The sequence below is a fragment of the Scyliorhinus canicula genome, chromosome 10 (assembly GCF_902713615.1).
Source record: "Scyliorhinus canicula chromosome 10, sScyCan1.1, whole genome shotgun sequence".
Lineage (NCBI taxonomy): Eukaryota > Metazoa > Chordata > Chondrichthyes > Carcharhiniformes > Scyliorhinidae > Scyliorhinus > Scyliorhinus canicula.
The window spans coordinates 12,204,340-12,221,495 of record NC_052155.1 but is presented as its reverse complement, the minus strand read 5'-3'; the positions used below and the strand labels follow the sequence as shown (position 1 = coordinate 12,221,495).

At 45.6% G+C, this 17,156-nt stretch overlaps 1 protein-coding gene across 5 annotated transcripts in view; it reads right to left on the bottom strand.

Moving 5' to 3' along the window:
* LOC119972233 (vacuolar protein sorting-associated protein 13B-like) overlaps positions 1–17,156 on the bottom strand; it is a 1,046,946-nt gene that overhangs the window by 416,157 nt on the left and 613,633 nt on the right. For all 5 annotated transcript variants that reach the window (XR_005462014.1, XM_038808618.1, XM_038808616.1 and 2 more), the window contains exon 24: positions 9,132–9,352. Coding sequence is in view for 4 of the 5 variants with exons in the window: in XM_038808618.1 (XP_038664546.1) it covers positions 9,132–9,352 (221 nt within the window). In the remaining variant the exon portion in view is untranslated. The remainder of the gene's footprint in view (positions 1–9,131; positions 9,353–17,156) is intronic.

Genomic DNA, 17,156 nt, shown 5'->3' with positions numbered 1-17,156 from the left:
TACCTGAACAGCTGTCACGGGCAGACTGTCCATAAAATTCAGAGTTGCCATGACATCATCCGCCACTGGTGGAGACAGGGGACTCACATGCAGTGGGTGGTGACTAAGGTCGTCAGCGTGAGTTATCAAAGTTCCTGGACGATGTTGTAACGAGTACTCATATGTTGTGAGCAAGAGATCCCAGTGCTGAATCTGGTCCGATGCTATGGGGGGTATCCCCTTATCTGCTTTAAAGAGGCTCAGCAGAGGCATGTGGTCGGTAACAAAGAAGAAGTGTCGCCCGTACATATACTGGTGAAACCTCTTGACCCCAAATATCACCGCAAATCCTTCCTTTTCTATACGCTCCGCGTATGCCAGAGTTCTTGATGCAAACGCAATAGGGTACTCCGTCCCATCATCCAATCTATGGGTCAGTACCTTCCCAGTGCCATAGGAGGAGCCATCATAAGTCATGACCAGCAGTCAAGAGGGGTCATAATGGCTGAGGAGTTGAGAGGATGACAGATGCTGCTTCACTCCGGCGAATGCTTCTTCCTCTGGGCACCCCAGGCCCACTTTTGGTTCTTTTCTAGCAATATGTGAAGGGGTGCCAACAGATTGGCCAAGTTTGAAATGAATTTTCCATAGTAATTCACAAGGCCGAAGAATTATCAGAGTTCTGTGGTATTCCTCAGAGTTGCGGGCTCCTTTATGGCCTGAACCTTCTCCTTCACAGGGTACCAGCCTGTACCCCCAAGTATATTATCCCTTTAGCTCTGAAAACACATTTGCTTCTTTTCAGACGGGCACCAACTTGGGAGAACCGTCGGAGCACTTCCTCCAGGTTTTCTATGTGCTCCATGTCCGTGGTACCCATAATGAGCAAATTATCCAAATTCATTGCTACTTTTGGCAATCCCTGAAGTATGCCTTCCATTACCCTTTAGAAGACCGCAGGAGCTGATGAGACCCCAAATTGGAGGTGTGTGCACTCGAATAATCTCCTGTGGGTGTTCATAGTTGTGTATTTTCTAGATGGGGAGTCCAATTCCACCTGCAGATGGCATGGCTCATATTAGGTTTTGTAAAGGAGCAGCCTCCAGCCAGTTTCGCACTTAGATCTTCTATTTGAGATGTAGGGTAATGGTCCAGGTGGGAAACCACTGTTCGTTTGCAGTCCCCACAGAGTTGAACAGATTTGTCCAGCTTCATAACAGGTACTATGAGTGCGGCCCACTCCAAACCGTACTGGGTATATGATTCCCAGATCCTCAAGGCACTAAAGCTCTGAATCAACCTAGGCGAGTAAGGCATAAGGAACAGGCTGTACCCTGAAATATCTGGGTTAAACCTATGTAGATATGAGCCTTGACCTCCCTTTATTCAACCCAGGCCGTCCTGGAATACTTCTGAATATTTACCTAGCAGTTCAGAGAAGGTTCCAGCACCCATCCGGAAAAAACTGCTGCCAATCAAAATGGAGAACTTGCAGCCCATCACGCCCCAGCAGGTTGGGTCCCGGCTCCTGCACCATGACTAAAGGTAGCCGAAGTGTTTGCTGGCCATGGGTCACCAGGATCACGGTAGTTCCAGTGATGCTCAGTGCTTCACCTGTACGACGCTCCAAACTGGCCTTGGTGTCTTACAGCATTAATGGTAAGATCCCTGGATGAATAAGGCAAAGGGTCTGCTGACAAATGATGGAGATGGCAGCTCTATTCTCATCTCCCATGAACAGAGGCTGTCCGTTCACCTATCGTGTGACCTGGATCGCGCCACTTTCGGGGTCACGATGCAGTTCAGCTGAATCATATTGTCTTCCTTGGGTGGGGCCACATGCAAGGTCCTGGCTCACAGTGACCTCATCGCCTGCCCTGGTCGGCGTTCTCTCCATCGATTCTGGTGGCCCTGACTACCGCGTGTTCTCCGTCCACACGTCTGCCAATGTGGTTCAAATTCCCCCTCGTTCTTGGCAGAGGTATCCCACAGGTCTGTAGTGGCTCCTGAATACTCGTCCCGACTGTTGTATTGTACCTTCATTTGTCGATGGGAGGTGACCTGGCCATTCAGGCACTGCCCTGGGATGTCGCGGATATCTGACATGGAGGTTGGGTCAAACTATGGACCCCATAATCCATGGACCCTTGAAGTTACTGTACTCCTTTCTCTGCATTTTCGTGGGACAGTGCTAACTAAAATTGCCCGCTTCAAGTCCGCTGTGGGCTGCGCCAATAATTTCCTTTTACGTGGCTGCATTATTGATTCCACAGACAAGCCTATCCCTCAACATTCCCAATAGGGATGGCCAGAACTCTCAGTGCCTGAGGAATCCACATAGCTATGTTGATCCTGTAACGTTGCATTATAACAGATGGCTTTGGATCATAATGGTCAGACACTAACACAAACAACTCATCGAATGACCTTGAATCTGGAGCAGCTGGGTAGGTAAAACTCTTCATAATCCCAAAGGTCGGAGAGCCGTTAGGAGAATCTCCTTTTGCCGGTCTTCTCCCAAAATGCCATTGGCCTGAAATAAGTGTCTCAGACATTCTTCGTATTGGATCCAATCTTCCAGGTCTGCGTCAAAGGCCTCGAGTCTACCAAAAAACACTGCTGCATAGGAGTTTTCCAGGGTGGCTGGGGCATCGTAAAACCGAGTCTGGAGTTTCCTTTTCCCTCATTGCCAGTTTAATGAGCAAGCAAGCCAAATAGGAATGATTTATTTTACTTTCACAGAAAGTCTGACCACGGCAGTAACTATATACACATCACAGTTCTCGTTGTGACAACCAACGTGCCGGCTCCTGCATGGGCCAGCTTTCATGCTGGGATTTACATGCCCCAGCTGAGTGGGCCTCCGCCAACTATCAGGGAAGCTCGTATTCCACGAACCCCAGGGGGAGATCGATAATGGTCCTCTCGTGGGGATTATGACAGAAGGTCATTGATGAAGTAGCTGAAGATGGCTGGGCCTAGGACACTAATGACATCACAATTTTCATTAATGACTTGGCAGAACAAACAAAATGAAAGTTTTCCAAATTTGCTGCTGATACGAAAATAGCTGGAAGGATATTGTGGTAGATAGGTATAGGTAGATTGAATGACTGAGCGAAAACCTGGTAAATGGAGTTTAATGTGGGGAAGTGCAAAGTCATGCGTTTCGTTAGGAGGAATCAAATGCAGATTATTATCTAAATGGAAAGAGGCTGCAGGTGAGTGAAGTACAGAGGGATCTAGGTGTTCTAGTGCATGAATCACAAAAAGCTCGAAGGCAGGTGCAACAAGTGCTTAAGGCAAATGGCATTTTGGTCTTTATTGCAAAGGGGTTGGAGTCAAAAAAGAGGAAGGTTTTGCTGCAATTGTACAGGGTGTTGGTGAGGCCTTACCTCGAATACTGCTTTTAGTCCTCTTACCTAAAAAATGATGTACTAATATTGGAGGCAATCTAAAAGAGATTCAACAGACTAATGCCTGGAATGAGTGGGTTGTCCTACCAAGAGAAACCAAATAGTCTGGGTTTGTACTCCTTAGACTTTAGAAGAGTGATGGGTGACCTTATTCAACCATATAAAATCCTGAGGGGGCTTGACAGGGTAGATGGTGAGATGTTTTCACTAGTGGAAGGGTCTCGAACAAGTGGACATAGCTACAAGATAAAGGTCCGGTCATTTAAAACTAAGATGCACAGACATTTCTTCTCGCAGATGGTGGTTAACCTCTGGAATTCTCTGTCCCAGAGGGTGATGAGGCTGGATCATTAGAAGAATTTAAAGTGGAGGTGGATAAATATTTGATAGATCGAGGAATACAAGGCGATGGAGAAATGGGAAAGAAAAAGAGTTGAGGCCGGCAAAGATAAGCCATGATCAGATTGAATGGTGGGCAGTGCTGAAGAGCCTGGCGGCCTTCTCCTGCTTCTAATCCTTGTGAACAAAAGAACAAAGAAAAGTACAGCACATGAACAGGCCCTTCGGCCCTCTAAGCCTGTGCCGACCATGCTGCCCGTTTAAACTAAAATCTTCTGCACTTCCGGGGTCCGTATCCCTCTATTCCCATCCTATTCATGTATTTGTCAAGATGCCCCTTAGACGTCACTATCGTCCCTGCTTCTACCACCTCCTCCGCAGCGAGTTCCAGGCACCAAATTCCAGGCACACACTACTCTCTGTGTAAAAAATCATGCCTCGTGCATCTCCTTTAAACCTTGCCCCTCGCACCGTAAACATAGTATTTTACTCCTCTACCCTGGGAAAAAGCCTCTGACTATCCACTCTGTCTATGCCCCTCATAAATTAGTAGACCTCTATCAGGTCGCCACTCCACCTCCGTCGTTCCAGTGGGAACAAACCAAGTTTATTCAACCTCTCCTCATAGCTAATGCTCTCCATACCAGGCAACATCCTGGTAAATCTCTTCTGCACCCGCTCTAAAGCTTCCACATCCTTCTGGTAGTGTGGCGACCAGAATTGAACACTATACTCCAAGTGTGGCCTAACTAAGGTTCTGTATAGCTGCAACATGACTTGCCAATATTCATACTCAATGCCCCGGCCAATGAAGGCAAGCATGCCATATGCCTTCTTGACTACCTTCTCAACCTGTGTTGCTCCTTTCAGTGACCTGTGGACCTGTACACCAAGATCTCTCTGACTGTCAATACTCTTGAGGGTTCTATCATTCACTGTATATTCCCTACCTGCATTAGACCTTCAAAAATGCATTACCTCACATGTGTCTGGATTAAACTCCATCTGCCATCTCGCCCCCCAAGTCTCCAAACAATCTAAATCCTGCTGTATCCTCTGACAGTCCTCATCGCTATCCGCAATTCCACCAATCTTTGTGTCGTCCACAAAATTACTAATCAGACCAGTTACATTTTTCTCCAAATCATTTATATATACACTACGAACAGCAAAGGTCCCAGCACTGATCCCTGCGGAAGACCACTAGTCACAGCCCTCCAATCAGAAAAGCACCCTTCCATTGCTACTCTCTGCCTTCTATGACCTAGCCAGTTCTGTATCCATCTTGCCCGCTCACCTCTGATCCCGTGTGACTTTACCTTTTGTACCAGTCTGCCATGAGGGACCTTGTCAAAGGCCTTACTGAAGTCCAGATAGACAACATCCACTGCCCTACCTGCATCAATTATCTTTGTGACCTCCTCGAAAAACTCTATCAAGTTAGTGAGACACAACCTCCTCTTCACAAAACCATGCTGCCTCTCACTAATACGACCACTTGCTTCCAAATGGGAGTAGATTCTGTCTCAAAGAATTCTCTCCAGTAATTTCCCTACCACTGATGTAAGGCTCACCGGCCTGTAGTTCCCTGGATTATCCTTGCTATCCTTCTTAAACAAAGGAACAACATTCTCCAGTCCTCCGGGACATCACCTGAAGTCAGTGAGGATCCAAAGATCTCTGTCAAGGCTCAGCAATATCCTCTCTTGCCTCCTTCAGTATTCTGGGGTAGATCCCATCAGGCCCTGGAGACTTATCCTGCTTAATATTTTTCAAGACGCCCAGCACCTCGTCTTTTTGGATCTCAATGTGACCCAGGCTATCTACACACCCTTCTCCAGACTCAACATCCACCAATTCCTTCTCTTTGGTGAATACTGATGCAAATTATTCATTTAGTACCTCACCCATTTCCTCTGGCTCCACAAATAGATTCCCTCCCCTGTCCTTCAGGGGGCCAACCCCTTCCCTGGCTACCCTCTTGCTTTTTGTGTTCTTGTGTTGTGTACCCTGAGGAATTCCTGCAGTGATGTCCTGGGATTGAGATGATTGACCACTCATAACCACAGCCATCATCCTTTAAACTAGGTATGACTCCAAACAGTGGAGCTCCTTCCCTCGGATTTCCATTGATTCCAGTTTTGCTAGGGCTCTTAGATGCCACACTCAGCCAAACGTTGTCCTGATGTCAAGCACAGTCACCCTCACCTCACCTTCTGAGTTCAGATCTTTGTCCAAGTTTGGACTAAAGCTGCATCAGGTCAGGAGATGAATGGCCATGGTGGAACCCAAACTGAGCCTCAGCGAGCAGGTTATTGCAAAGCCAGTGCCACTTGCTAGCACTGTCCATGACACTTTTCATCACTTTGCTGATGACCGAGAGTAGACTGATGGGATGGTCATTGACCTGGTTGAATTTGTCCTGTTTTTTGTGGACAGGACAGACCCGGGCAGTTTTCCATTTGCTGGGTAGATGCCAGTGTTGTAGCTGTGCTGGGACGGCTTGGATAGAACTGCAGCTAGTTCTGGAGCACAAGTTTGTACTCCAGATTGACCTCACCAGAATGAGATTATTTCAATTTACTCATCTGAAAAAAGAAGAATGAAAGGGAGACTTTTGTCGCTCCATCTTACACATCTTAATCACCTTTAAAGATGAAAATTGATGCAAAATGTCCTGGTGGAGTGCACCTCACCTCACACCCTGTTTGTTAAAACTTTTCTCCCCCTTCTGATTTAAACCTTTTTGCTTCAGGAATTGACAGATCATCTTGGATAACAATTAATCAAAAACAACTTCTTCCCGCTGTTACCAGACTCTTGAATGACCCTCTTATGGACTGAACTCATCTCTCTACGCATCTTCTCTACTGTGTAGCACTATATTCCGTATACTTCACCCGATGTCTATGTCTATGTATTTACATTGTGTATTTATAGGATATACTCATCTTTTTCATGGATGGAACGATCTGCCTGGAGGTACGCAGAACAATACTTTTCACTATACCTCGGTACATGTAACAATAAATCTATATCTATCTTCTTAAAGAATTGCATTTAAGAATCAAGAAAGAAACAGGAGAAGAATAGGGATAACAATAAGGTGAATAAGAATTAGAGAGGGAAAAAAGGTGGATGAGGAGAGACAGAAAGATACAGAAATTATTTTGTTTTAAATTTTAACAATCTGCGGCCTGCAGAAATGAGGTCCCTTCATTTCTACTGTTCGCTTTCTGAAGAGGTCGAGCAGCATTGCAAGAACATTGTCCTGGAAAGGGCCCAGACGTTGGAAAATACTTGACCTAACTTCTTCAGCTTAATGTGGAATTAAGAAGCAACCGCAGTAATTTCTCAAAATTCATGGGAAGTTAACAGCAAGATCTTAATTTTGAGAAGCTCCCGGTGAATCAGCACAAGTAGTCAAACAAACCTGTAGCGATAGGACGGCACGGTGGCGCAGTGGTTAGCACTGCTGCCTCACGGTACTGAGGGCCCGGGTCACTGCCCACGTGGAGTTTGCAGATTCTCCCCATGTCTGCGTGTGTCTCACCCCCACAACCCAAAGGTACGCCTGGTAGGTCGATTGGCCACGCTAAATTGCCCCTTGATTGGGAAAAAAAGAATTGGCTACTCTAAATTTATTTAAGCTCCAAATTAATTTTTAAAAACTTGTCGCGATTTGCAACTCACAATGTATCTCTTGCCCACCACAAAGTACAAGGTTATTGACATACTGAAAACAGTACAAGCAGAAACCCACCAGTCTGTTGCCAGGAAATTCTGGCACAATATATCCGATTACATTCCACCAAGCAACTTCCTATTCCAGACACTAAATCCAAAAGAAACATAACTACCAAATCTGATTATCACACCTTTGATGATTCTGATATACGTAATTTGAATTGCTTAAGAGTCATTTGACCAGATATACCAAGCCCAATAGGAAAACAAACTTCTAACGTACTTGGTTTACCAAAGTTCCCATTTTATGAGAAGTTAATCGACCGATTTAAGGCTAAAACTGTGCAAATTCATTTGAATTCACTAATCTTGATTTCAAGTTTCTAATGTCACTGCCTTTAGCAGCAAGCTTCAGGGACTAATGAAAATCCAAACTTATCTAAAGCTGAGAGATTTGATAGAACAGGGTGATGTTACATTCCAACACTGATAAGTTTTTTAATGACAAAATGAAAATTTACACGTCAGCCAAGTTTTCAAACTTTGCCAGGGAGCAGCTAAGTGTACACTTTTAGATTTCACAGCAAGGTTTTTGTTGCATATTACAAAAAAAAACCCGCAGTGGTTTTTGTCACGTCAAACGCACAGGTAAAAAATTAAAAGGCAGTTTTAAATAACTGCATTGCTGAAGACTTGCGAGCAAAAGGTTACGAATTTAAAAATAACTGTGCTTGAATTGTGGAAATATAGGTAAATAAAATCAAAATCTCCCATCCAAATCACAAATTGTTACAGCACAAAAGGCCGTTCAGCCCATTGTGTCTGTGTCAGGTCTCTGAACGAGCACTGAGTGTCGTTCCCCTGCCTTCTCCCTGTAATCCCGCACATTCTTTCTTTTGCGATATGTGGCCAATTCTTTCTTGAAAGCCTCAAATGAACCTGCCTCCACCAGACTCTCAGGCAGTGCAGTCCAGGTCATAACCATGAGTGAAGAAGTTGCTCCTCGTGTCTTTTACCACCTGAATATATTTTACACAGCAAGTTTGCAACGAACATAACGAGCAGAAGTGTTCAGAAATAAGTTTTAAATCGGTTCCACTAATCTATTAAACGTGTTTTGTGGCAGTATGCAAAACCCTTTATCACTAGATTCAGACTTTTACAATTAAAATCGATGCAAAGCGATTTTTCTTGAGATAACAAAAATATGAAGAAGTTCAGATTTGACGGAAGATTTCCACGACTGTATGGAATGCGTTCGATTAATGGGAACTTAAGTCCACATTATTTAAATCTGAAATCTCTTTAATGTTCCAGCCCACATCTATAAACATATTGTGTGAAGTTATGATAAACTCTTGAACAGGCAGCTCCAGTGGACACTTTCAAAGCTGCTGCACATTAATTCTGCTACATAATACTTTTCGAAACTGCACATCTGCAACTGATTTTGCTCCATCAGTTTTAAGATGCACTTTAGACTGCAGTTACTAAATTTTTTTTGGAAGAGTCTAAATTACAGAAAAACTTGAGAGCACATCAAAGCGGAAAACTAATCTTTGTCCCCGATCTTGGTCACCAAACTCAAAAGAGAGAGCTAAGATGTTTAATGGAATAAGGATTCTCGTATAAAGCGCAGGACAAAATAACTTAAAGAAAGTATTTTCTTATTTTCCCCACAATAAATCAATTAGCTGCGCCAACACCAACCTGAGGGTTCGAGCATTTCACCTCCAGAGACTCCAGGTCCACGTGGAGACAGACGACAAACGAATGTCTGGTTTCGGGACCGGAGGTTTGCAGCTTGTGTGAGGTGATGGCCAGAGTTGAAGTACAGCCCAAGGGTTCCATGAGGTTACATGCCTTCAGCTGCCCGAGTAACGTGTACACACTGAACTGGCTGAGACAGATAGTCCAGGGGAAAGCATCACCTGATAAAATAAGAGAGAAAAAAAAAATCTTGATCAATCAAGTAACCAATTCAACAAAAGTCACCTCCTGCACCCCCCCAGATTATTGGTAATATCGAGCAAAGAGTTAGAATCTTAAACCCAGCATTAGTAACATTGATGACAGTTACAAATGTAAAAAGACAAATTTGTTATTCCAAATTATCTGTTCAATATCTCTTTCAAAGGTTTGCCATAAGTACAATAGGCCGAATAGCCTCCTTTTCTGTGTGAATCAGAGAGGCATATTCTGCTTTGCACTTGAATAAGAGTGATGGAATACTCCCCATTTGCCTGGATGAGTGTAGCTCTATAAGCATTCAAGAAGCTCAACACCATCCAGTACAGAACAACCCACTTGATAGGCACCCCATCCACAAACATTCAATCCCTCTACCACCGACGGACTGGGTGTACCATCTACAAGGCACACTGCAGGGACTCACCAAGGCTCCTGAGACCACACCTTCCAAACTCACAACCATTACCATCGAGAAGGACAAGGGCAGCAGACATGTGAGAACACCACCACCTGCAAATTCCCCTCCGTGCCACTCACCATCCTGACCTAGAACAACATCGCCGTTCCTTCACTGCCACTGGAACTTCCTCCCTAACAGCACTGTGGGTAGAACTACACCACATGGACTGCAGTGGTTCCATGAGACAGCTCAGCACCACTTTCTCAAGGACAATTGTCGTAGTCAGCAGTGCCTGCATTCCATGAATTAATAAAAAATAAATTGCATCCTTTCATTTTTAAGACTTTTTCATGCAACTTATTCTTGGCTGATAAGCAATATGTTTCCAGATCTGTGCCAATGGCATCTGAAACCACCTTGTAGAAGGTTTGAGAGTGCATCTAAACACAACACCCTTCGGTCCTCCTGATCTATATTTAAGTTAAGCACCTATGCTCAACTTGACAGTCTCCAAAGTGAGAAACCAGAGAGCAAAATTAGAATGTGGGAAAATCCTAGGCCGAAAACATGTTCAGCCACAGGATGGTGCATCAGTCTGCGCCTGATGCAGCCCAAGGTGCGTGGCGGTGGGGTGGAGCAGTGGAAGTCAACAGAGTGAAGGACAAAAAAGGAAGGAATGAGAAGAATGGAAGGAAGGCAGGAAGGGGAGGGAGGGGTGGAGTGGACAGGGGCAATGTAAGAGAAAGATGGGGGGGACAGAAATGGGGGGGCAAGGAGTGACAGATGAAGCAAGGAGAGAGTGAGGCAGGGACGGAGAGAGAGAGAGAGACATAGAGGAAGGAGCGAGCGAGTGGCGGGGCAGAAATGAGCGAGAGACGGGGCAAGAATGACCGAGAGACGGCAGGAATGAGCAAGAGACAGGACAGGAATGAGCAAGAGATGGGGCAATGAAAAATGAAATGAAATAAAAATCGCTTATTGTCACAAGTAGGCTTCAAATGAAGTTACTGTGAAAAGCCCCCAGTCGCCACATTCCGGCACCTGTTCGGGGAGGCTGATACGGGAATTGAACCATGTAGTTGGCCTGCCTTGGTCTGCTTTAAAAGCCAGCTATTTAGCCCTGTGCTAAATCAGCCCCAATGAGTGAGCAAGGGGGTCAAGAAAATGAAATGAAATGAAATGAAAATCGTTTATTGTCACGAGTAGGCTTCAATGAAGTTACTGTGAAAAGCCCCTAGTCGCCACATTCCGGCGCCTGTCCGGGGAGGCTGGTACGGGAATTGAACCGAGCTGCTGGCCTGCTTGGTCTGCTTTAAAAGCCAGCGATTTAGCTGAGTGAGCTAAACCAGCGATTTAGCTGAGTGAGCCAGCGAGGGGGCAAGGAGACACAGGGTGCAGAGAAACAGGGCAAGAAGAGACGTGTGCAGAGAGATGGGGTGCAGAGAGATGGGGTTCAGAGAGATGGGGTTCAGAGAGATGGGGTACAGAGAGATGGGGTACAGAGAGATGGGGTACAGAGAGATGGGGTACAGAGAGATGGGGTACAGAGAGATGGGGTACAGAGAGATGGGGTACAGAGAGATGAGGTACAGAGAGATGGGGTACAGAGAGATGGGGTACAGAGAGATGGGGTACAGAGAGATGAGGTACAGAATGGGATGAGGAGAGGCAGGAAGAGGCGAGGCGGGAAGAGGAGAGAAGGAAGAGGAGAGAAGGAAGAGGAGAGGGGTCAAGGAGAGGTGGGGCAAGGAGAGATGGGATAAGGAGAGACGGGGTAAGGAGAGACAGGACAAGGAGAAAGCAAAAGTCAGAGCAAGAGACAGAGAAGACCATAAGACATAGGAGCTGAAGTAGGCTACTCAGCCCACTGAGTCTGCCCTGCCATTCAAAGAGATTATGGCTGATCGGATGTAATCCTCAACTCCACTTCCCGCCTTAACCCCATAACCCTTGATTCGCTCACTGATTTGAAAATCTGTCTGTCTCAGTCTTGAACATAGTTAATGATCCAGCCTCTACAACTCTCTGCGGTAAAGAATTCCACAGATTCATTACTCTCAGAGGCATGAAATTCCTCCTCATCTCTGACATAAATGGGGACCCCTTCCTCTGAGATTATTCCCTCTGGTCCTAGACCCTCCCACAAGAGGAAACAACCTCTCGGCATCTACCGTGTCAATCTCCCTGAGAATCCTGTATTTGTTTGTTTTGTTTGTCTGTTTTTGTTTATTGTCACGTGTACCGAGGTACAATGAAAAGTATTTTTCTGCGAGCAGCTCAACAGATCATTAAGTACATGAAAAGAAAAGAGAATACATATACACCGGCATTGTGTGAAGCATACAGGGGTGCAGTGTTAATGAGGTCAGTCCATAAGAGGGTCATTTAGGAGTCTGGTAACAGCGGGGAAGAAGCTGTTTTTGAGTCTGTTCGTGCGTGTTCTCAGACTTTTGTATCTCCTGCCCAATGGAAGAAGTTGGAGAGTGAGTAAGCCGGGTGGGAGGGGTCTTTGATTATGCAGCCCTCTTTCCCCAGGCAGCGGGAGGTGTAGATGGAGTCAATGGATGGGAGGCAGGTTTGTGTGATGTTCACGGCTCTCTGAAGTTTCTTGCGGTCTTGGGCTGAGCAGTTGCCATATAAGGCTGTGATGCAGCCCGATAGGATGCTTTCTATGGCACATCTATAAAAGTTGGTAAGAGTTAATGTGGACATGCCGAATTTCCTTAGTTTCCTGAGAAAGTATAGGCGCAGTTGTGCTTTCTTGGTGGTAATGCTGAAGTGGGTGGACCAGGACAGATTTTTGGAGATGTGCAACCCTCGGAATTCGAAGCTGCTAATATGTCTCAATAAGGTCACCTCTCATTCATCTAAACTCCAATGAGTATCGGCCCAACCTACTCAGCCTCTCCCCTCCATACCCTGGATCAACCCAATGAATCTTCTCTCAATGCCAGCATTTGGTTCTATGGATAAGGGCACCAAAACTGGCAGCACGATAGCATGGTGGTTAGCACAATTGCTTCACAGCTCCAGGATCCCAGGTTCGATTCCGGCTTGGTTCACTGTCTGTGCGGAGTCTGCACATTCTCCCCTTGTGTGCGTGGGTTTCCTCTGGGTGCTCCGGTTTCCTCCCACAGTCCAGAGATGTGCAGGTTAGGTGGATTGGCCATGCTAAATTGCCCTTAGTGTCCAAAATTGCCCTGAGTGTTGGGTGGGGTTACTGGGTTATGGGGATAGGGTGGAGGTGTGGGCTTGGGTAGGGTGCTCTTTCAAAGAGCCGGTGCAGACTCGATGGGCCAAATCGCCTCCTTCTGCACTGTAAATTCTATAATCTCTATAATCTATAAAACTGTTCACAGGAGAACAGTGGGGCTGGAAAAAGGAGAGAGTGAAAGACGGGGCAAGGAGTGAGGTAGAAGCTGAGGAAGGTGAAAGGGAGTGATGGGGAAGGAGTGGGGGAAGGAGTGAGAGATGGAAAAGAAATAGAAAAGAAATGAGAGAAAGGAGAGTAAGGAGAAATCAGAAGTAATTCAGTGGCTGTCTGTATTGTCTTTCATCCAGCCTGATTCAGAGTATTGGCCGCACAATGAACAATCGTTTTTAAAAATATTTTATTCAAATTTTTCCATTTTATACATAATACGAAATAATTAATCAAAGCAAAGCAAAATAAAACAGCAATACAACATACATCCCTCAAAACACAACATAATCCCTCACAAAGCCTCCCCGTTTCCAGCCACAGTGAGGCACTGGGCAGAGAAGCAGACCTCCATTAAAACAGTGCTTACCTCTGGGCAATCAGCGAGGTAAAGACCAAGACATCGGTCCCCAAGGCTGCCTACAGCTCCAGCGAGTCTGACACCCCACATGTGGCCACTAAAGAGATCCAGTGCAGACTTCAGAATCGCCGACATAGTGCGAAAGGAGACCCAAAAACCCATGAGCTTGGGGCAAGACCAGACCATGTGCACATGGTTGGCCGGGCCCCCTGAACAGCGCTCACACTTACCTTCCACCCCTGCTAAGAAATGACTCATTCTGGACCTAGGCAGGTGTACCCCAAAAGACTACTTTGGGTTGGATTAAACCAATCCTCACGCACAAGGACGTGGAGCTCACCCTCTGCAGGACCTCATTCCACATGTCATCATCCAAAATGAACCCCAATTCCTTCTCCCGCCCGGCCTTAACTCTCTCCCTAATGCTGATCTTCCAATGTAATCCGTCCATAAATACCGGAGGTGCTCCCTTCCTCTGACCCTGCAAACGAAAGAATCCTCTCCATTAGAGAGTTTGGCGGTGCCACAAGGAATGTTGGGAAAATCTGTTTTGCAAAGTTGCAAACTCGTAAATATCTGAATAATCCAGGTTGCGAGAGCCCAAACGTCTCCGCCAGTTGCTCTAAACTGGCAAACCGCCAGGAACAGGTCACACATTCTCTCCAAACTCTTCCCCTCCCAACCCCTGAAGGTGGCATCCAATCTCACATGCTCGAACAGATGATTCGCACAAATCGGAGTCAGCTCCGATACTGACCCCAATTTAAAATGCTGTTGAAATTGTCTCCATATCTTCAAAGTGGAGACACCCACTGGATTCGCCAAATATTTGCTGGTGAGAGTGGGAGCGACTCCGTCACTGATGCCCTCAGACCAGACCCTCTACACGACCTCAAATCCATCGGCACCCATGCAGCTCCCAGATCACTACACCAACCCAACACCTTCTCCGCATTCGTTGCCCATAATAAAATATCAGGTTCGGCAACACCAAGCCCCCTGACTGTCTGTCCTTTGAAGGACTGTACTTCCCATGCAGACATGGGGGCAATGTGCAAACTCCACACAGTCGCCCAAGGGCGTATCGAACCTGGGTCCCTGGCACTGTAACACAGCAGTGCTAACCACTGTTCCACCATGCCGCCCATTTCTTTCTGTGATTCACTAGCTTATTAACGTGACAGGAACATGTTTGAGATTGATCTGTGCGAGGAACACCACGCGATTTTCAAATCTCCGAATCTAAGACTACCATCGCCAAACCAATTTCAACAGGTTAAGTGAGTTCCAGACCCTGACAAACCTCTCAGTTAGAAGATTGTTCCTCATCTCCCCTTTAATCTTTCCATAAATCACTTTAAATCTCTGCCCCTTAGTCACTGACTTCTCTGCTGAAGTAAATAGGCCCTTCCCATCCACTCTATCCAGGCCCCTCACAATTTTGTACATCTCAACAAAATCGCCCCTCAGTCTCCTCTGTTCCAAGGAGAACATCCCCAGCGTATCCAATCTTTCCTCGTAGCTTAAATTTTCCACTCCTGGCAACATCCTCATAAATCTCCTCTGTAGCCTCTCTAATGCAATTATATCCTTTATGTAATGACACGACCGGAATTGTACACAGTACTCAAGTTGTGGCCTAACTAGTGTTTTATATAGATCCAGTATAACCTCCCTGTTCTTATATTCTACACCTTGGCTAATGTCCTGCTACCTTTAGGGATCTATAGACATTCACTCCAACGTGCCTCACTAACTCTACACCTGTCTGTATCCTCCCATTTAATGTGTAACCCTTCGCCTTTTTTGACCTCACCAAATGTATCATTTCACACTTCGCTGGGTTGAATTCTTTTTGCCACTTTTCTGCTCACTTGACAAGTTCATTGATATCTCCCTGCAGTCAACAGCTATCCTCGTCACTATCTATTGCTGGGCCAGTTTTTGTGTCTTCTGAAAACATTTTGATCATACCCTTACATTTTCATCTAAATCATTAGTGCGAAAAAGCAGCGAGCCTATTGTTAAACCATGCAAAACCCTATTGGAAACACCCTTACAGTCCATCAACAATTACTCTTTGTTTCCTGACACTGAGCCAATTTTGTAACCAGCTCGTTTAATTCCCCTGGATTCCATGGGCTTTTATTTGTTTAACCAGTCTGCCACCTTATTAAATGCGTTGCAATAATCCATGTAGACCATCAACTACACTACCATCATCAATCCTCCTTGTTGCTTGCTCAAAAGTTAAATCAAATTTCTCAGACACAATCTTCCTTCAAAAAATCCATGCAGTCCTTGATTAATGCATCCCTTTCTCAGTGACAGTTTATCTTGCGTCTCAGATTTGATTCCAATAATTTGCCTGCCACCAAGATCAGACCTACTGGCCTGTAATTATTCAGTCTGTCCCTTACTCACTTTTTACTTGAAGGTACAACGTTAGCAGATCTCCAATACTCTGGCACCGTACCTGTACACAGTGAGAATTGGAAAATGATGGTCAAATCCTACACAATTTCATCTCTGGCTTCTTTTAACAGCCTGGGACATTTCACCCAAGCCTGGGGTTTGTGGGGTGGGGTGTGTCAACCCTCCGTACTTGGGGGAAGGAGGGGGGGAACCAGAAAACCCAGGGGTGGGCACTTGAATTGCGATGCAGGGGGGAGGGGGGGTGTTGGCCAGCCTCAGGACCTCGCTATTGTGCTCCCCGCTCGATGGCCCGATAGCGGGATTCCCTTAGGAATCCCTCACAATCCTCGCCATGCTAAAGTTGCATGCCAAATAGAATAGAATAGAACATTACAGCGCAGTACAGGCCCTTAGGCCCTCGATGTTGCGCCGACCTGTGAAACCAATCTATGCCCATCTACACTATTCCATTACTATCCATATGTTTATCCAATGACCATTAATTTCCGGAAGAATTAGGAATCGCTTCCTGTTCTGGGAGCACAAACCAGGTGCAATGTAGTTCAGGCAGGAGAACAAAGTCTCCAAAACTGAGAATTTCGCCCAAGATTTGAAGATGTCTTCGACTAAAAGAGCAAGTTGGTGAGGTGAAGCAGCTTAGGGGAAGATAATTAGTGCATGTTTCAACTCACAATTGTTAGCCAGCATGAACATCAGTCACAATTAGCTCCAGTAATGAGAGGAAGGGCAGGCAGGAATAAACACAACATTCCTTTTGTTTTCCGTGACCCTACCTGTGTGTGAAAATCTGGTACTCTCTCTTCCCAAAAGGTTGTTGCAGTTGAGAGGATCAAATGAAAATGTCAGGACTGAGATCAATAGATTTTTGTTTGGCATGCAAATACGGAATGCAGAACCAAGGCAAAGTTAAGGTACAGATCAGCCATGATCTAATAGAATGGTAGAACAGGATTGAAGGGCTGAAGGGCCTACTCCTGTTCCGATGTCAATGTCAATCAATTCTTGTGCAATATAGATGTGAGGACTCAGAAAGGTACACAACATTTAGATGAAATAAAGGAGATAGCATCAAGTACAGTATTACAGTTACCTAGCCTTGCTTCACGTAATAATATTTACTAGCCACAAACACAGCAAACATTCCGC